General features: G+C 46.4%; 1 protein-coding gene across 15 annotated transcripts in view; it reads left to right on the top strand.

The window, feature by feature from the left end:
* The window catches only part of jakmip3 (Janus kinase and microtubule interacting protein 3), a 48,325-nt gene that overhangs the window by 25,938 nt on the left and 1,413 nt on the right, over positions 1-20,974 (top strand). For 5 of the 15 annotated variants that reach the window (XM_018726423.2, XM_018726434.2, XM_018726433.2 and 2 more), the window contains exons 5-22: positions 659-805; positions 1,685-1,816; positions 1,912-1,947; positions 3,481-3,540; positions 4,014-4,133; positions 4,538-4,678; positions 4,898-4,981; positions 7,293-7,355; positions 7,517-7,615; positions 7,945-8,043; positions 8,177-8,236; positions 8,386-8,451; positions 8,773-8,841; positions 8,941-9,018; positions 14,340-14,543; positions 14,667-14,732; positions 15,103-15,146; positions 16,156-17,117. In XM_018726423.2, coding sequence (XP_018581939.1) covers positions 659-805; positions 1,685-1,816; positions 1,912-1,947; positions 3,481-3,540; positions 4,014-4,133; positions 4,538-4,678; positions 4,898-4,981; positions 7,293-7,355; positions 7,517-7,615; positions 7,945-8,043; positions 8,177-8,236; positions 8,386-8,451; positions 8,773-8,841; positions 8,941-9,018; positions 14,340-14,543; positions 14,667-14,732; positions 15,103-15,146; positions 16,156-16,192 — 1,605 coding nt within the window. In that variant the 3' untranslated portion in view covers positions 16,193-17,117. Of the gene's footprint in view, positions 1-658; positions 806-1,684; positions 1,817-1,911; positions 1,948-3,480; positions 3,541-4,013; positions 4,134-4,537; positions 4,679-4,897; positions 4,982-7,292; positions 7,356-7,516; positions 7,616-7,944; positions 8,044-8,176; positions 8,237-8,385; positions 8,452-8,772; positions 8,842-8,940; positions 9,019-14,339; positions 14,544-14,666; positions 14,733-15,071; positions 15,147-16,155; positions 17,118-18,065; positions 18,143-20,974 lie in introns of those variants that run through there. The other 10 variants (XM_018726436.2, XM_018726426.2, XM_018726437.2 and 7 more) reach the window with 8 other exon arrangements.

Below are 20,974 nucleotides of genomic sequence, written 5' to 3'. Positions count from 1 at the left end.
GAGCACGTCAGCACCAGATTCAGCGCCACATTCGGCGGACTGCTCTGTACGGAGCAGATTTGGATTTCTGATGCCCAGTGCTTAACTGTCTCGCTCAACAAGCACGCCTTTAAAAATTTGGTGCAGCACTTAGGGGAAGAGTGCTCCAGTGTTTTGGGGGGAAGGGATGAGAATAACATGGGCTGAACTGATGGGCTGACCAGGAAGAACTGTAGTGTCCCACGACTTGCACTGGTAATACAGACCCCAGGCTCAGCTACCCAAAGGGTGTTCTACAGATAGGGAGGCTAATTAAGGAAATCTGAGGTCATCTTCAGAAAAATTTCAACACAAATATCCTTTCTGTCTGTGAATGAACTCACAGGTTTGTAGCTGCAGATTCACTGTTGTTATTCTTCAGCTTTATTTAGCATCATAGGATACTGTGAGGGACGAGGTCATATTTGTGTCAGCCATTCATACTAGTCATATTCGTCAATAGCCATTCATACTAAGTTTTCATCTAATATATTTAGCATTTAGTGATTTGTGTCTCTGATATGTTTTTCGTGGTGTGTATGGGCTGGTGTGTATGAATATGTGTATGTGCATGATTGGTATGTTTGTGCACCATGCATGTGTGCATGGCTGCGTTTGGTGGGTGTGCGTGATTCCGCAGCTGAAGCGCCTCCGGGAAGCAGAGGCACAGTACAAACCGCTGCTGGACAAGAACCAGCGGTTGAGCAGGAAAAACGAGGAGCTAAGCCACACCTTAAGACGCATGGAGAACAAGCTGAGATTCGTCACCCAGGAGAACATCGAGATGGTGCGCTGCTTTTGCGTTTTGCGTTGCAGTCAAAGAACCGATGCCGTGAATGAAACCGTAACGCACAATGCATCGCATGCTGTCTGCAGCTGCGTTTCGGTGAAACGTGGACTATATGTAGACATTCTTTTGATTTGGCTTCTTACACCACATCTAGGAGTTTAGCCTTTCAAAAGTGTTCAATCACATGCATTTGTTTTGGTAACATATCCCACTGTAATGATAAAATGTCTTCTCTCCCTTCTCCGAGATGTTTTTCACTGTCAGTGGTCTTTGAATGCAAATATCAGACCTCTTATTTTCTTAACTATCTGTAAATTTTACTCACACTATTAGTAATTACTAGTATTAGTACAGTTGTACTAGTATTTATACACATCACCTGAAACCGCTTGTCCAATACGGGGAGCCAGAGCCTAACCTGGCAACACAGGACACAAGGCTGGAAGGGGAGGGGACACCCCCAGTATGGGGCACCAGTCCCTCACAAGGCACCCCAAGCACAACTTGAACCCCAGACCCACTGGACAGCAGTACCCTGGTCCAACCCACTGCACCACAGCATCCCCCATGATTAGTATTTATAGTAAATGTTATTTACTAACTGATATATGGATGAGTGACCCAGTGTAAGTAGTGTATCTAGCAGTGTAAGCCACCATGGTGAATAAGGTATGTGCACTCATAACACTACATAGAGTTCATTGGAAGTTGCTTTGGAGAAAAGTGTCTGCTAAGTGAATAAATGTACATGTAAACTTATTGTGAATTTATGTTAGATAGTACAATTTATACTTCTGAAAGTCACTTGAAATAAACATGAGGAAGCATGGCCCAAGGAGATCTTGCATTTAATACTTTCAATGTGTTTTTGTGCAGAGGGAGAAAGTGGGGACCATAAGGCGACCGAGTTCTCTGAATGACCTTGACCAAAGTCAGGAGGAGAGAGAGATTGAGTTTCTCAGACTCCAGGTTGTGGAGCAGCAGAACATCATTGATGATCTGTCAAAGGTTAATCTCTTAATCTGTTTTACATTTTGGTAACAGTTTTAGATCTGATTTCCCTTTAAGAGACAGTCGTTGACACTTCTGCTTCCATATTTTAGGCCCTGGAAACAGCTGGATATGTGAAGAGTGTAATAGTGAGTTTTCTATTTTTATTGTATGTTACATTACATAGATCAGCATGTAATGTTGTATAATAGAATGTAAACCACCTTCATCAATGAGATATATTGGATATATTTCAGATGCTATGGGTTCAGGGCAGAGGTAACAATACATAATTCTTAACTTTTTGTCAAGGAATCCTAGAATCTGCATTTCCTGCAATTCAAAGGATTAATCTTTTTTTAGTCTCAATAACATAGAAATTTATAAGTGAAAGCCAGTTCACGGCCTCCCATTTCATGCAAAAGTGAAGAGTAATTAGGAAGTTATTTGGTGAAATGCAATGTAATTCCGTATGCTTAGCTGCTTTTGCAAATTACTGCTTGAGGTGGTTCCTGATAGGATGGATGGATGGATGGATGGATGGATGGATGGATGGATGGAAGGATGGATGGTGCAGATAGTGTGCAGAAAACTAAAGCAGCACTGACAGCTCAATTAGACCAGTCCATTTCTGAAAATACTGTGAAGGGACCACAGTGAGTCCACTAGGGTGTTTGGTATGAAGTCTTGCACCTGTAGTGTGCATGATGCCATATGCTGCTACTGCATTAGCTAGTGAAAGGGTGTACAAAAATCATGGTTCACTCAGTATGTGTGCACTCAGACTGTACTCACCTCAGAGTTGAGGCTACAGATATGCAGCCCAGATTAACATAGCCTGTTGTTCACAGCAAGCTCACCTCCACCACTGCTCCTCCCGCTGCACCGCTGACAGTATCTGTCTGCTTGCAGATTCTGAAACCCGTTCACATTCACACCTCTGCAGTTCCTGTTCAAGCCCATCCAGAAGACACAACCTGTGTCAGATAAGCACAATAGGTGACCTCCTTAGGGTCAGCAGTAGATCCACTGCCCACACAAAAACCCCTCCGCTGTCACGGCCACAGCCTTCAGTGGGATACAGCATCCAGTGAAGAGATGGCTAAACTACAAACAAGCCTCAGAGGCACACCATCTAACTTTGCTGTGAACAGAATAAAAAAAAAAAAACATAGTCCTCTGATGTAGTTGTGCAGCGGCACAAAGTCAACTGGTATTAAAAAAATGAGCTCCACTGGAGTAGCTGTTTTGAGTGGTACAGAACGACTGAAAGAACAAAAGAGAAATGCCAAAGAAAAACACGAATTCAAAAGAATAAACTGCAGCATGACAGCCGCCTCATGTGGAGCTAGAAGTTTAGTTTTGTGTCTTTCACACAATTCATGTGCCCTTCCTTACATTTATATTGAGGAATATTACATACATCACATAGGGGATCACCCTGACTCTGAGTCCTGCTGCACCGAGAACACATACATGATTGACCCATTGTAAGTAGTGTCTCTAGCAGTGTAAGTCACCTTGGTGAATAAGGTGTGTGGGCTGATAACGCTACATAGAGTTCATTGGAAGTCGCTTTGGAGAAAAGCGTCTGCTAAATGAATACATGTAAATTTAAATGTACATGCTTTTGTCTGAAAGGTACAGACGCAAAAGTGATACTAAAACCCCTTGCCTTTCAGGAACGTGACATGCTGCTTCGATATCAGCGACCCAGGAAGAAGCTGATAAAGCCCTGTAAGGTAAGAGCGGGGAACACACAATGCCCTGATGCAGGGTTGCATAATTACATGAACCAAAATTATACTGAGGAAAACATGTCCTTTAGTTTTTCCTTAAGACTGATGCACTTTACAAGCCATATGGGAGGCACTGCAATCTAAAAGACATCCTTGACATCTGGAATGATTACAACAGATGTGCATCAAAGTACAAAATATGCAGAGGTTAACATAGCGTGTGATGAGCAGGGGACACGTAGCTTTGCTGCTGAGTGTGACACACCTCGGTGTACGGCGGGCAGTAACCAGAGTTCATTAAAAAGCTAACTGTAGCTCTAACGAAGCATGGCGAGCATGTCAGCAAAAGCAAAAAGCTCCACACCTGTCAAGTCAGGTTTGGAGAAGGAAGATGCGAAGAGCACAGAGAAGAATTAGTTTTGAAATCACCAAGTCTGTGGAAACTGCCAGACCTTCTGTTTTTTCTCACTTCCCAGAAACCTGTGGTGGAGACATTCTTTGGGTACGATGAAGAAGCTTCCCTGGACTCCGACGGCTCCTCTATATCCCATCACACGGACCGCACGCCATGCACCCCAGACGATGATCTGGAGGAAGTGAGGACCAGCTCATCCATTACGTTGTTTAATTGCTCGGCAGATACTTTTGTCTGAAGATGTACTGGTGTCACTGAGGTTAAATAGATTTACGAGCACAAAAGATGCAGTGACCGGAGGTGGTACTCGATATCTCGAGGCCTCATTATCGATACAGTACAAACAGATCTTGTTAAGGTTTCGAATGTGCTTCTTTTCCAGACTGACAGTTCTTTCATTCTGAACTTGAAGCTTTTGAGTTAGATGCAACGTAGCGGTAACTGCAACATACTGTGCAGCTTCCTCTTTATGTAGTAATGATCTTGACCGAAAGCAACCCCACGGGTGGTCTCCGCCTTTCACTGTTCTGTGCCATCGACATGACAGCAGCTGCTCAGTTAAAATCTGCGTGTGTCTTGGTGTTGATGGTGGACCAGGGCATGATCAAAGAGGAGATAGACTTGCGGTTTCGCCAGCTGACCATGGAGTACCAGGCACTTCAGCGGGCCTACGCTTTGCTGCAGGAGCAGGTCGGGGGAACATTTGATGCCGAGAGGGAAGTGAAGGTAAGCTGAGAGCATGGGGTCAGGATAGCTGTTCCAGTGTTGACAATGCCAAGTCATTTAACAGTACCTTCAGGGTGAAATATCGCCTTTGATTAGTGCCAGGTTCCATTAAAGATGCTCTGATGTGTTGTATGAAGGTGTAGCAAAGCATAAATGATGCACTCATCCACTCTGCTTTAACAATTAGCTTTCTGTTGCTCCCTGTGGTCCATTTCTTAGACCAGGGAACAGCTGCAAGCAGAACTCATTCGCTACCAGACAAGAATCGAAGATCTGGAGAGTGCTTTGTCGCAACAAGGACAGGTGAGGATCCCTTTCAGATGGTCTCCTAGATGAGGCCTGAGAATAACGTCTGTAGCACGTGGACATCTTACTGGACCGTTTGCCAAGGCAGCAGTGGGTACAGGAGTTACATGAATATTTAGCACAGAGAGGACATGGTACATATCACCTTTGCTACAGGAGTATCTGCTGCTGTGCTTTGAGACCAAGGCGTACACTGTTCAAAAAGGTATTGCTCATATTTACTCACCACTTCAGACCGCCTGAACTTAAACAGTATTAGTTAATGAATTGAGTGTCTGAGGTCATTTATTCAGTGAATTAAACGAAAGTGTTAGAAATAATCAAGAAGGTTCTAGATCCCTGTCGGACTTTCATAAGCTTTCCATTCTTAAACATGAGTGCCACTGCTTGGAGTTTCATCAATTACAATAGCTTATTTCTCTAGAGATCTTGCAGCACTGAGGAAGAACACACTTTCTATACTATTCTGACAAGTTGGCCAGATGCTGAAATCAATATTTATATACACACATTAACTGTTAGAGTTGGCTCTTGGGTTGCATGATGTAGGATGTACGCCTCTGCTTAACATGCTCAGTGGTGAAATTCATTTGTGCCTGGGATAGGACCCAAAGTTCTTGAATGGCTCTCAGAGGGTTAGTCAATCAAATGAGGTGCTCTGCAGGAAGGGGCCTGGCTGGCTGCGCACCAGCACTATGACTCATGATTCAGACTCATGACTCACCCTGTGAAGAACTGTGCCGTCCCCTGTGGAAACAGTCTTCCTTTTGCTGGTACGAGTTGGTGATGTTCCGAAGGGCTGAGGAACAAGCACTAAATCGCAACTCTGGCCTTTCCTTTCACTCGAGGTCTTCAGAAGGTACTACAAAACCAGTGCCTTATTTATTTATCTGACATTTTTCTCCAAAGTGACTAATAATGTTAAGCTACTGATAGTCATTTACCCATCAATACAGCTGTGTACTTTTTACTGGAGCACTTTCTCACGGGTACCACGCTTACATTACTTTATTTAGCAGACGCTTTTCTCCAAAGCGACTTCCGATGAAAACTATGTAGTGTTACCAGCCCAAAGGGTGGTGGGGTTATGCAATAGACAGAGGTGCAGTCCATTGCATGATGCTCATGCCATCAGATACCAGAGGACACTTAGAGCCCCTTAATGTTGAATTTATTGCTTTCCTGAGGTTTCCTGGATTCACAGTCCTACAAGGGCCGCAGCTGCTCTACATACACCTTACATATAAATAGTAGTAAAAACATAAAAATATACACACATTGTCTAAAACCACTTGTCCCATGCGGGGGTCACGGGGAGCCAGAGCCTAACCCGGCAAAACAGGGCGTAAGGGGGACACACCCAGGACGGAACATCAGTCCATCACAAGGCACCCCAAGCAGGACTCGAACCCCAGACCCCCCAGTAAGCAGGACCCGCTCAAACCCACTGCAACACTGCACCCCCGATAGAAATACACACACACACACACACACACACACACACACACACACACACACACACACACACACACACACACACACACACACACACACAACCGCTTGTCCTATACAGGGTCGCGGGGAACCGGAGCCTACCCAGCAACACAGGGCGTAAGGCCGGAGGGGGAAGGGGACACACCCAGGACGGGACGCCAGTCCATCACAAGGCACCCCAAGCAGGACTCGAACCCTAGACCCACCAGAGAGCAGGACTGTGGTCCAACCCACTGCGCCACCGCACCCCTCTCTTAGAAATACATGAAAACCATATTAGTTTTGTGATGTATAAAAATTCAGAACAAGGTAATAAACAAGAATATGGTGAAGGAAAAAAATAAAGGAGTATTCCCAAGACATTACCGGCTTGTCTGTCCTCTTTTTTTCAATGTCATGCAGCAAAATGCAAGAAACTGAGGAAAAATACAGGTTGTGCTGGTTGACTGTGTGTTTAAGAGTCAGTTGAATATTTCTAAACATTCAAAAAGGGTCTCACTCTCCTAAGTACTCAAAAGACTTAAATGTGATAATTAAAAAAAAAACCCTATATGAAGCTACATGTGTAATGTACACTGATTCATATAGTGTAATGTGACGAATTGACTGTACTCTGGAATAACATATCTGCATCCACGTCTTTCCTTCTGCTGAAGTAATGCAATGTTTGTATTGTTCTCTGAGATGTACAGTACGTCGCTTTGGAGAAAAGTGTCTGCTAAACGGGTAAATGTACTGTAGATGTAACTGTACATCCTACATCACGTAACCCAACGGCCAGCTCTGACAGCTAATGTCTGTTGTGTGTTTGAAGGACGTGAAGTGGATTGAGGAGAAGCAAGCCTTGTATCGAAGGAACCAGGAGCTTGTGGATAAGGTGTGTTGACCTTATTCCTCTGTGGTTGTTTCAGTCCCTGCTGATGACACCGGCACCTTGTGTGCCTTCTGTTCAAAGTCATAGCACTCGGAGCAAGAAACGTCTATTTGCTCTGCATTTGTGTGCCATATTTCGTTTGTTGACCCTTTTCCTCATCGCAGATCAAACAGATGGAGGGGGAGGAATCGCGCCTGAAACACGACATTCAGGACGCAAAAGACCAAAACGAGCTCCTCGAGTTCCGCATCCTAGAGCTCGAGGTAGGAGGATGATGCATTCGTCATTTCCAAAAGTCCTCACATTTGAAGTTAAATGTATTGTTTCTGGGAAACGCCTTGTTCATCAATTGACCATCGTGACATGGAATTGCTGACCTCTGTGGACCACAGAAGGTTGCAGGTTCAGATCTTGATCTTCGGTGGGGTGGGACTCGAAGGAATTGAACCACTGCTTGACAGCCATTGGATATGTGAAGGCCTGAAAACAAGAAACTGGAAAGTTGTGGAACACCTCTGATGTTGTAAGTAAAGAGGAGAATAAATTACATGTTAATGTCCCATAAATGGGGGGACGGCTTCCTCTGCTACAGGAGCGCGAGAGACGGTCCCCAGCCATCAACTTCCACAGCGTCCACTTCAAAGAGGGCGTGAGCCCCCTGCAGGTGTACTGTGAGGCGGAGGGCGTCACTGTGAGTTATCCACACCGCCTCCCCCGCACCACAACTCCACCTGCAACCCCACCCCCAACTCTGCCCACAAAACTCTGTGACGTTACACTTAAGGGGAAGGACCGTGACTGTGCTTTACCTTCTTCTCTGTCAGGACATTGTCATCACCGAACTCTTGAAAAAGCTGGACATTCTGGGGGATAACGCCGTAAGTGTATGTTGCATTTCCTACGTACGTGTACGTACACGTGTGTGCTCTGTGTTTGACGTTTAGGAAGTTGCACGATTCACAGGTTCCGGTGTGTTCCCCCCGTCCTCTGTGCCGCTCCTCACGTGTCCTATGATGTGTGTCCTTCCGCACAGAACTTAACCAACGAGGAGCAGGTGGTCGTCATTCATGCCAGGACTGTTTTAACCTTAGCAGAAAAGGTACTGGGAATCATTTAATTCTTTGCTTACTCATATGCATGAACTCCAATTTTTTGACTAATAATCTTGAGAAAAAATGCAAACAAAAATGTTTTTGTACTTATTTTAGCAAATGCATTCCTAAATCAAAATTAGTCAAAATCTGAACATCGGTTATAACTTGTCGAAATGTAATTGTCACTCATTTCGGTATGAAAGGTCTTGCAGGGATTGCTTTTCACTGATGTCTATTCAGTGCATGAAAAATATGTCAGACTGAAAAAATATGATATGTTAAAAAATGCTACTGCATTAGTTATCGTTCAATTTGTCATTTTTCAGTGGCTCGAGCAAATAGAGGTCACCAAATCGGCACTGCAGCAGAAGATGCTGGACATCGAGAGTGAAAAGGTAAACGGGCCTCTGTGCGTTCCCCCTACTGGACCGTTAGTCCGCTGTTAGGTTCCGGCTTCCTGGGCTGTGCGGTCAGCGCTGTGCTCCTCTCCGCAGAACCTTTTCAGCAAGCAGAAAGGATACCTGGACGAAGAGCTCGACTACAGGAAGCAGTCGATGGATCATGCGCACAAGGTTGTATGACTTCTCTTCGCTTCTGTGTACATGTGTGTAGAGCGGTGTTTGCAGGGCGCCCCTCGTTCTTTATACTGCGTGCTTTCTGCTCAAGAAGGACAGTTGGGCTCTTTTCATCACACCTTCATGCACAAGCTGTTCTCTGCTCCTGCAGACCACGTTTGAACGTAGAGCAGCGCTAAACTGTTTCAAAGTGAGCGATGTCTGGATTTGTCAATAGGAGCGTAGTGTGTAGCAGTGATTCTGTCATCTTGTGGAGGCCCTTTGCAACAATACCCTTTTCTGCCATGTTAACTTCAGGATGGTTTACATACAGGAGGTCCTTGATTAATTAAAACAAAATCACTCAGACACACTGAGCCAGAAACAAATGTGGTGCCCCGTGGCAGCGCAGCCAGCTAATGTTACTGTAAAGCAGATGGAACAGTCGTTGGTGCACGTGACACCCAAATGTTAGGACTACAGGTATCCCTCAGTTTATGAAATCTCTTTCTCCGAAATTTCAGTATGACAGCTTTTTATACCCAGTTTTTGAATTACAGAACAAAAAGTCAGTATAAACTGAAATTATCCAAAGCATGTGCAAATAATATTGAAATTTAGGCATTGTGCAGCTGAAGTAGAAGTGTAGTAATGTACTGTAGTTGGCATGTCTGGCATGTTGTCTGTCTGTTGTGTGTTAGGAATGTGTTGCTTTGAGAGAGTGGGGCATTAAAGGAAGCATGTGAAATTCCACAGGCATATCTGTCTGCCAAATGTAGTGCGTTATTTAACTGAATGATTGCAGAGCTGTCTGAGCAATTAGCAGGAAAAGGTTAGCTGATGGTTTTTTAGGTATGTATGTGCATTTTAGCAGCACTGTGCAGTTTCACAAAGTTATTCACAATAAGCATAATGTGCTCAGTGATCTCTGTTGGATTTATTGCTCATGTTTTTGAGAACTGCTCAATTAAAAAGAAAAATGGGAATTACCCCAGAGCAATAACTCCAGAAAACTGCCCTGGGTTTTCTGAGCACTGTGTGGAAGCAGGGCAGCAAAGGTAACAGGTTAATTCACTTTTGTATTGTTTTCTGAGATTAGCTCACTTTGGAGAAAACTGTCTGCTAAATTAACAAAAGTAAATGGAAATATAAGTATTTTATGTTGTACTAACCCCTCCGTGAACCGCCACCTTACCGTGGTGGAGGGGTTTGAGTGCCTGAATGAGTCCAGGAGCTATGTTGTCTGGGGCTATATGCCCCTGGTAGGGTCTCCCATGGCAAACAGGTCCTGGATGACAGACGAGACAAAGCGCGGTTCAAAAACCCCTTATGAAGAAAAAATCAAGGTTTTCGTTTACCCCGCCCGGTATGGGGTCACCGGGGCCCCACCCTGGAGCCAGGCCTGGGGGGGGGGGGGGGGGGGTCGCATGCGAGCGCCTGGTGGCCAGCTCTATGCCCACGGGGCCTGGCCATGACATGGAGCCGCTCTTCGGTGGGCTCACCACCTGCCGGAGAGACCGTAAGGGGCCGGTGCATTGTGATTTGGGCGGTGGTCAGGGCCGAGTGCCCAGCCGACCCAAACCTCGGGCGCCAACTCTGGTTTTTGGGACTTGGAATGTCATCTCACTGGCGGGGAAGGAGCCTGAGCTGGTGCGGGAAGTTGAGAGATACCGTCTAGATATAGTCGGGCTCACTTCCACTCACAGCTTGGGTTCTGGAACCACTCTTCTCGACCAAGGGTGGACTCTCCACTATTCTGGAGTTGCCCAGGGTGAGAGGCGGCAGGCGGGTGTGGGCTTATTAATAGTCCCCCAGTTTAACCGCCATGTGTTGGAGTTTACCCCGGTGAATGAGAGGGTCATCTCCTTGCGCCTTCGGGTCAGGGAACGGTCTCTCACTGTCATTTGTGCTTATGCTCCTAGTGGCAGTGTAGAGTACCCGGCCTTCTTGGAGTCCCTGGATGGCGTGCTGGAAAGCGCTCCCACTGGGGACTCTGTCGTTCTACTGGGGGACTTTAACGCCCGCGTGGGCAGTGACAGTGATACCTGAAGGGGCGTGATTGGGAGGAACGGCCTCCCTGATCTGAACCCGAGCGGTGAGTTGTTATTGGATTTCTGTGCTAGTCATGGTTTATCCATAACGAACACCATGTTCATGCATAAGGGTGTCCATCAGTGCACTTGGCACCAGGACACCCTAGGTCGGAGGTCGATGATCGACTTTGTAGTCGTTTCTTCTGACCTTCGGCCATATGTCTTGGACACTCGGGTGAAGAGAGGGGCTGAGCTGTCAACTGATCACCACCTGGTGGTGAGTTGGATTCGATGGCCGGGGAAAAAGCTGGACAGACCTGGCAGGCCCAAACGCATAGTGAGGGTTTGTTGGGAACGTTTGGCGGAGGCCCCTGTCAGAGAGGTCTTCAACTCCCACCTCCGACAGAGCTTCAACCAGGTCCCGAGGGAGGTGGGGGACATCGAGTCTGAATGGACTATGTTCTGCGCCTCCATTGTCGGGGCGGCAGTTCGGAGCTGCGGCCATAAGGTCTCCGGCGCCTGTCGCGGCGGCAATCCCCAAACACGGTGGTGGACACCGGAAGTAAGGGATGCCGTCAAGTTGAAGAAGGAGTTCTATCGGGCCTGGCTGGCTCATGGGACTCCTGAAGCAGCTGACGGGTACCAACGGGCCAAACGGAGCGCGGCTCTGGCAGTTGCCGCGCAAAAACTCGGGCTTGGGAGGAGTTCGGTGAGGCCATGGAGGAAGACTTTCGGTCGGCCTCAAAGAGATTCTGGCAAACCGTCCGGCGACTCAGAGGGGGGAAGTGGTGTTCCACAAACACTGTTTACAGTGGAAGTGGTGCGCTGCTGACCTCAGCTGAGGATGTCCTCGGGCGGTGGAAGGAGTACTTTGAGGATCTCCTCAATCCCTCCGACACACCTTCCATAGAGGAAGCTGAGGCTGGGGACTCGGAGGGGGACTCATCCATTACCCTGGCTGAAGTTGCTGAGGTAGTCAAAAAACTCCTCGGTGGCAAGGCTCTGGGGGTGAATGAGTTCCGCCCCGAGTTTCTCAAGTCTCTGGATGTTGTGGGGCTGTCTTGGCTGACACGCCTCTGCAGCATCACGTGGAGTTTGGGAACAGTGCCTCTGGACTGGCAGACCGGGGTGGTGGTCCCTCTTTTTAAGAAGGGGGACCGGAGATTGTGTTCTAACTACAGGGGGATCACACTCCTTAGCCTCCCTGGGAAAGTCTATGCCAGGGTACTGGAAAGGAGAATCCGACCGATAGTCGAACCTCGGATTCAGGAGGAGCAATGCGGTTTTCGCCCTGGCCGTGGAACACTGGACCAGCTCTATACCCTCACTAGGGTGCTGGAGGGTTCATGGGAGTTTGCCCAACCAGTCCATATGTGTTTTGTGGACCTGGAGAAGGCATTCGACCGTGTCCCTCGTGGCATCCTATGGGAGGTACTTCGGGATTATGGGGTTCGGGGCTCGCTGCTGCAGGCTGTTCGTTCCCTGTATGACCGGAGCAGAAGCTTGGTTCGCATTGCCGGCAGTAAGTCAGACCTGTTCCCGGTGCATGTTGGACTCCGCCAGGGCTGCCCTTTGTCACCAATTCTGTTAATTATCTTCATGGACAGAATTTCTAGGCGCAGCCAGGGATCGGAGGGTGTCTGTTTTGGTGGCCGCGAGATCTCGTCTCTGCTTTTTGCGGACGATGTGGTCCTGTTGGCTTCATCAAGTCAAGACTTGCAGCGTGCACTGGGGGGGTTTGCAGCCGAGTGCGAAGCGGCGGGGATGAGAATCAGCACCTCCAAATCCGAGGCCATGGTTCTCAGTCGGAAAAAGGTGGATTGCCCCCTCCGGGTTAGGGGGGAGTTGCTCCCTCAAGTGGAGGAGTTTAAGTATCTCGGGGTTTTGTTCACGAGTGAGGGAAAAATGGAGCGGCAGGTTGACAGACGGATCGGTGCGGCGTCCGCAGTAATGCGGTCATTGTACTGGTCTGTTGTGGTGAAGAGGGAGCTGAGTCGTAAGGCGAAGCTCTCAATTTACCGGTCGATCTACGTTCCTACCCTCACCTATGGTCATGAACTCTGGATCATGACCGAAAGAATGAGATCGCGGATACAAGCGGCAGAAATGAGTTTCCTCCGCAGAGTGGCTGGGCGCACCCTTAGGGATAGGGTGAGGAACTCAGTCACCCGGGAGGAGCTCGGAGTAGAGCCGCTGCTCCTCCGCATCGAGAGGAGCCAGTTGAGGTGGCTCGGGCATCTGTTCTGGATGCCTCCTGGACGCCTCCCTGGGGAGGTGTTCCGGGCTTGTCCCACTGGGAGGAGGCCTCGGGGCAGACCCAGGACACATTGGAGAGACTATGTCTCCCGGCTGGCCTGGGAACGCCTTGGGGTTTCCCCAGAGGAACTGGAGGAGGCGCTGCTGCCCCCGCGACCCGGCCCCGGATAAAAGCGGAGGAAGATGGATGGATGGATGGATGTTGTACTAAAATCATGGATTATAGTTTTAGTGGATTTTTTTGGCGGGGGGGAGGGTGTTGGCAACGCATTATTATTTTTCCACATTTAAAATAATAATAATAATAATAATAATAATAATAATAATAATAATAATAATAATAATAATAATAATGGGAGGATGTTGGGGTGCGATGGTGCAGTGGGTTGGACCACAGTCCTGCTCTCCGGTGGGTCTGGGGTTCAAGTCCCGCTTGGGTTGCCTTGCGACAGACTGGCGTCCCGTCCTGGATGTGTCCTCTCCCCCTCCGGCCTTACGCCCTGTGTTACTGAGTAGGCTCCAGTTCCCCGCGACCCCGTATGGGACAAGTGGTTCTGAAAATGTGTGTGTAAAATAATGGGAAATAGGCTTTTGGTATCTGAAATATCGATATATAACCATTTTCAGGAACATATTAATTTGGTAAATCGAGGGATGCAAGACAACTGTCATAAATCCAGGCCGTCATAAAATGAGGACCACCTGTATTTTACATAATCTTTAAGAATTCAGTGTCTGTTGTGAAACATGGTGATGACTGTAACTGCAGGCATTTTACCTCCCACATTCACCACAGAGGCCTCTCAGTCGTGGGTGAGGTAAAGTGCAACTATGCCATCCGTTTTACTAACATTCGTATTTGAAACGGCACACACTCTTCCTGGGGGGGGGGCCCTGACTGATGTTCAGTGATGTAGGAATGCGGTGATGAACGGGATGGGTTTTGGCTCCGACACTGCCACCTGGTGGTTCTTTTCATAACAGCATGTTGCATGTTCCATGGCCAAAAAAAAAAAAAAAATCATAATCAGCTGCTCTCACGGCTCACAGAGGATCCTCGAGCTGGAGGCCATGCTGTTCGACGCCCTGCAGCAGGAGCCAGGCGCCAAGATGTCTGAGCTGCTGTCGGAGGAGGAGCGGGACACTCTGCAGGAGGCCGTGGAGCAGTGGAGGCGACAGGTGATGAGCGAGCTGCGCGAGCGCGACGCGCAGATCCTGCGGGAGAGGATGGAGCTGGTGCAGCACGCGCAGCAGGTGCGGCTCCCCCAAATGCACTCCATTCATCCGTCATTCGCTCTAACTCTGCATTTTTTTTTTTTTTCTCTGCGGGATGTTTTCCCGAATAAACGTGCATCGTGTTCCGCTGAATCTCCGCAGAGAATCAAAGAGCTCGAAGAATGGATAGAGGCGCAGAAACGGCAGATAAAGGAACTGGAGGAAAAGGTAGGATTTGTTCTGTAAAATGAGCGCGTGTGTGCCGGTGAAAAAGTGTAATTCAGACTAAAATCCATTTTTTTTAGAATAAACGATCTTGCTCGGGTTGCTATTTTCAGTGCGTCTCAGAGACAATCCGCTCAAGTTGCGTTTCTCTCCCAAGTGTCGCAGCGGCAACAGATTATTCTGTAGCGAAAGGCGCTCGCGTCGCTTCTCTGTTGCCGCGCGTTTTTGTGCACAATATCATGGGTTTTGCTCTTTCCCCGTTCGAAATGCTTGTACCATCTCTCTGACCGTCTGACTACTTTTTCTTCTCTGTTCTCTTCCCGTTTATACTTCCACCTTCAGTTTTTATTTTTATTTTTGTTCTTTTCTTTAGCCTTCATTCTTTGGTCGTAGTCCTCCGCGAAGCCGCAACAACAGGTGAGTATTTCCGTCGGTACATACATTTACATTTATTCATTTAGCAGACCCTTTTCTCCAAAGCGACGTACATCTCAGAGAAATACAATTTGTGCATTAGGAGAAAGAGACATAGCTGCAGACGTGTGATTCTTAAGTAAACCTAGTTTGTTTCTTTCCACTTTATGCATCGATGTAGATTGATCCTCCTGATCATCTTCCTTCCTAGAATGTTTTTTTTTTAAAAAAAAGTTACACAAACAAACACTTACGTACAATAAATGAGTAGCGGCTGTGTAAACGTTTATCCGGGCATGGTCTTAGAGCTATGGTAGATGAACATTTATAGCTTACATGACCTTAAGAGATGATGGGCGAAATGAGGTGTCATTCAGCTGTCTGGATCGAAGAAGAGGTGAGTTTTCAGCCCCTTCTTAAATGTGGACAGAGTTTCAGCAGTTCTGAGTGAGAGGGGGAGTCATTCCACCACAATGGAGACGGAAACAAGAACCTCCATACTTTACCTTTCGTGCGTGGGACCACCTAGCGAGCAGAAGTAGACGAGCGAAGCGGTCTGGTTGGGGTGTAGCGGCTGATCGAGTCTTGTAAATACCTAGGAGCAGTTCTGTTGATGCATTTGGAGACCATAACCAGGGTCTCGAATTTCATCCGGGCAACTATGGGAAGCCAGTGCAGAGAAACGAGTAGAGGAGATGCATGCGAACGCTTCGGCAAGCCAAACACAGCTCGGGCAGCAGCGTTCTGGATCGGCTGTAGAGGTTTGATGGCAGTAGGGGGAAGGCCACACAAGAGAGAGTTGCAGTAGCCCAGACAGGATGTCACCATGGCCTGGACAAGTAGTTGGGCAGAGTCATAGACACACATGCAGTATAATCAATAATGTATTAAACTGCTGAATAATTCACACCAAGGAACTGTGTTGCGGGGCAATATGATCATATCTGCTACGATGGTGCGGTCCCCTCTGTAGGCCTCACAACGTACGTTATGATGCTGTCTTGTTATTCAGCCCCCCAGGTCTGCAAGCAGTTTTCCGCATCCTGTGAAGGAGACCAAGACTTTGGCCCTCATTCCCCCCCCCCCCCCCCCAATTCTCTTCTTGACTCTGGATTCTTCCTCTCTGAATTCGTGCGGAGAAGCAGAGCAGCGGTGTACCCACGACTTCCAAGATGGGAAACTAGAAGGACATTTTTTTTCCCGCCCGAGTGCGAACCCCCGTTGTGAGAAACGGTGCGCGGGAACGCGCGTGCGACGAGCTCCCGACGGGGCGAACCCGCCATCTTCTTGCATGGAACTTAAGGACTCTTAAAAAAATCAAGCTCGTTCTTCTTCTCCCTGCTAAGCAGGCGGATCTCCTGGCCGCTTCCGTGTGGAAGCATGAAGACGCGAGAGACAGACGGGCCCTCGCGCTCGGCCACTGTTTACACGCTCGCGGCGAGGGCTCGTGCGGCCGCCGCGCAGCCCACGGTGGAACACGTCCCGGGTCCTCCTTTATTCACGATCCAAGATAAACTTATGCCAAACAGCGGAGCTACGAGGTGTGTTTTTCGTCGCGCTGGATGAGATTTCCTTCAACTTCGACGCGAATGAAAAGACATTTCAGCAAAAAAAGGAAGCTCCTGTGGCTTTTTTTTTTTTTTCTCTGGATTTTCGATCTCTTACTGCTGATGATATTTACCTCAATCACTTGGTGCTCTTGGAGACGGTTAGGTACGTGCTGGGGCGCGGGAAGCGCGCGCGCCCGAGACGCAGCGCAGGCGCGCGCAGGGAAGAAGGCTGCGAGCGGGCGAAACGCCTCAGAAATCGCCTCAGGGAGGCGCCGTGGCAAAGAGAAGGCAAACTTGGCAAAGGAAATGTGTTTTAGATGGCAGCGCTGTCAGCTGCGAAACGAACCGATACAGAGGTGAGACCGAACCAAGGCAGGTGTTGTTCCGACGGTACTGGTACTGTTCGGGTCCCGCGTACCTTCAGGTAGCCCGCTGTCCTACTGCACTGTAACTTACGACTGACCTTACTCCGTATTCCGTGTTACCACATTCATGTTACAGAGAAGTTCGTTTATGAAATGTTTTTTTTTTTTTTACTCAAAAGGGCAAATGGTGAAAATTATGAATTAACAGTTTTTTTGTCTGTATGACCACATGGACCTTAATGAACTCCTCTTGTTCATGCAACGCTATTTTGGAATTTATTGTAGGCCTCCCTTATATATGAAACCCAAGGAAAATGTCTGCGTTGATGTATGAAGTAAATTTTACCAGGTACCATTAACTGGGACATATGAGTTGATTTATTGGTGTGGTAATGATGGTAAAAATTCTGATTTCATCACAGTTTTATGTCTCCTTTTTGTCTTCAGTTATGACCAAATAGCATTGTGTGTGTGTGTGTGTGTGTGTGTGTGTGTGTGCGCGCGCGAGAGAGAGAGAGATGCTGTCAATATACAGACCTATCACAAGAGGGCACACGACAACAAATGTGAAAATATTTACATTCCAGCATAACTGTGTTTGACCCCATTAACGATTTCCCATGATAATTTCAGAAAAAAAATCTATATCTCTTATTATCATAACATACAAAATTTACAATATTTTAATCCTCAAAAGAGGGCAGAGCTTCAGTAAGAAATTTACTGAGAGAAGTGGAACAATGGATGCGCTGACTGAAAAAGCATTTTAATGTTTTATTTTTCTTTTCGATACTTTTGTATTTAGACTTAAAAACTGTTGTTCTGCAAATAAAATATAAAAACATGAATCAAATCTTTAATATCCATTAATTTAAACAAGGAAGCAGTCCACAGCCCTCCTTGTTCTTCTTGGCATTTCCTGTCTTATGATTAATACATGTATATTTTTATATGTTTTTTCTAGTTTTGTCTAAATCTGGGCTCTTTCCCTCATCCTCCCACAGCAGAAATAAAATCTGCACCCCTCCACACTACCGGCAGTTTAAAATCGACCAATGAGCCAAGAACATCAGTCAGCCAGCAGGTACTCTAGCTATAAAACTGGTTAAACACGACAAAGAAACATTATTTACTGTTGTGGTGTCTGGCAAGGATGGTGTGATTTTTTTTTTTTCTTTTTTTTGTTTTTGTAACATTTTAAGTTATCGTGTCAGGCTAAATTGCCACTGGATCACAGGTTGAGCCCGTGGCACTAGAGGCCAGTGACCCTACAGGAGCATCCTGGGACAGGTGGGTCAGCAGACAGATAGGCTCCTCCCATCTCTCCCAGACACACATCCCACACGTCTCACACTGGGTCTGTAGTTCTCCATTAGATCATCGAATGACAGAGCACTGATTTGTGCTGCATGAAATGAAATAAAATAGTGATTGCTTAGAAGGTACATTTCCACCAACAACGACACTTGTACATTGATGCGCTCTGGCGAGGAACACACTTCTGCCTGTGTTTCATAGCATTTGCATACAAAAGATTCTATACATATTGATGTTTGGCCTCCAAAGCAAGTGTCTTCTGTTCTCGCTGTTGTCAGACTTGCAGAGCACCCATCTGTCACCATGTGTTTGCGCCTTTAGCTTCACCGCCTGAAGCTCCTCTGCAGCGAACGTGTCAAAGAACGTTAGTTTGCTTTGTAAGACCCCCCGTTTCTTCATTTCCTCCCCGACAGGAGTGTGAGCATGCAGGGACAGCACAGGGAATCCGTCTACACTCTGTAGGTGGAAGCTCAGTGGCAAATACTGCATGGAAACACTACATTTTTAATATAAAATTTAAGGGTTTTAAGAGCAATTTTTTCTGGAATCTATGCAATATTCACATATTTTTTTTTAAATTTAATATATATTTTACTGTTGTTCTTGTGGTGTTCCTAAGTACCTGTATTATTTAATTCTGTACCATTTCTTCTCCGTTGCCACCACTGTGGCAAATGTCCTTAAATCGAGCCAGACAAATATAACAATACTTTATTACGAATTCTGACTAATTAAATAAGTTTGGCTAAACAAATAATAATAAATAAGCAAATTAAATAAGGTCAAATGACGCTGAAAGGCAGATGTTAACCGTAGTTGTTCAAGCTGTGATCATAGTTCCTCTCGCTTGTGAATCAGCTGTCAATGATACTCCATTTGCTGAAGTGGACTAATGAAGGTTCATGTAGATACATGATCACAAAAGTAGTGTTTTTTGGTGGCACTTATTTTCATTTAAATTCGCTGATGCCTGCCTAAGCCTAAGTGCAGTCAAATTCATGTCAGTCGCAGAGGGGGGAACATAAAGTGCACTTGGTGAAAAGTAGGACTCTGCCAGGGGGCTTTTCCGATCACTGTCTGCCATTTCAAGCAATATGACTTTGAGCCAGACGTGCCATTTACTACAAAATATTTCGGCATTAAAAATCAGAGAGGTTATTTCTGAGTGCAGTCCGTGCTGTAATCTACATTCCTCTATTAATTTTCTCCGTTGAGAGAACAACAGTTTTGGGATGACTGGGGACGCACAGTTTATTCCAGGCTGTACCTACATTATCAGTCCTAGCCTGGAATATTATTTATTCTGTTTGATACCGAATTCAAAATTACTTTATTAATTCCTTATTTAAATCTAACCATTTGTGCTGGGGGTGGTGTAGTGGTTAGCAATATCACTTTGCAATCCAAAACATATGGGTTCAAATCCAATCTCCTACCCTTTATCAAGGTACTTATCTTGAACAGATACAGTAAAAATGACCTGGCTGTATAAATGGGTAAATCAGTTTAAGTTGTTTAGTGTACAAACATAAAATTTTAAGTAGTTTCAGAGGAAAGTGTCTGCTAAATTAAATAATAATAATTATAACATCTTACTAAAGGATAGTTCATTTCCTGTCCTACAGAATGATACAATAGCATGATGATGAGCCTTGTTGTGTGACAGAACCTAAAGGAAAAAATGTCTATAAACAGTTCTGCTAGGATCATCCAGTCTTCCTCCGGTGCTGTGCTGTGCTGTGCTGTGCTGTGCTGTAAAATGCACACATCGCACATTTCCACAGGTTTCCCTCTGGAGGGAAGTCCACCTAAGAGGTTCACTTTGCCATATGCTTAATGACACAGCTACTATAGTTACCCTCCTGGATGCCGGTCTGCTGCTCACCACTTCTGGTTTATGATACATAGCGAAGTGGATCCTTCTTTATCTGGCTGATGGTCTTAATAACCCCTGCTGCCCTGGTGCACTGTAGTTTTTCCCTAAGACTCTCATCATCTGAGCCATATGGCACTGATGTTTATCTTGCCCCTTGGGTGCTCTCTGGAGAGCCTGATGGACCTTAATGAACTCCTAATTGTCCTTGGGGAAGTAGGTAATTGACTCCAGCTAGTCTGTTTATGTCTGAGCCACTAACAAAATACCAGGTGTAGCAGCTATTTAAATGTAACATAAAGACTCCCCTCAAACAAGTTAGGCCTTAAAAAATTATTTTCTTATATACTGACTGCTCAGCTTGGGGTGCCTTGCAACGGACTGGCGTCCCGTCCTGGGTGTGTCCCCTCCCCTTCCGGCCTTACGCCCTGTGTCACCGGGTAGGCTCCGGTTCCCCGTGACCCCGTATGGGACAAGCGGTTCTGAAAATGTGTGTGTGTGTGTGTGTGTGACTGCTCAGCTTACGAACATCTGGGACCTGAAGTCTGTTCCTAAATCAGTTTGTTCATGAATTAAAAGTCGCGTTTAGCATTACATCACAGTTAATAAATTGTTAGTAATACAGACATATTTATGGGTCAGGTTCTGTGAAAGTCTCTGATTAAACTATAGTAAATAAGAAATAGACCTTGTAAGGTTTTATTATTATTTTTATTATTTATTATT

Source organism: Scleropages formosus, chromosome 24 (genome assembly GCF_900964775.1).
Source record: "Scleropages formosus chromosome 24, fSclFor1.1, whole genome shotgun sequence".
Lineage (NCBI taxonomy): Eukaryota > Metazoa > Chordata > Actinopteri > Osteoglossiformes > Osteoglossidae > Scleropages > Scleropages formosus.
This window is presented reverse-complemented; position numbering and strand designations above follow the sequence as displayed.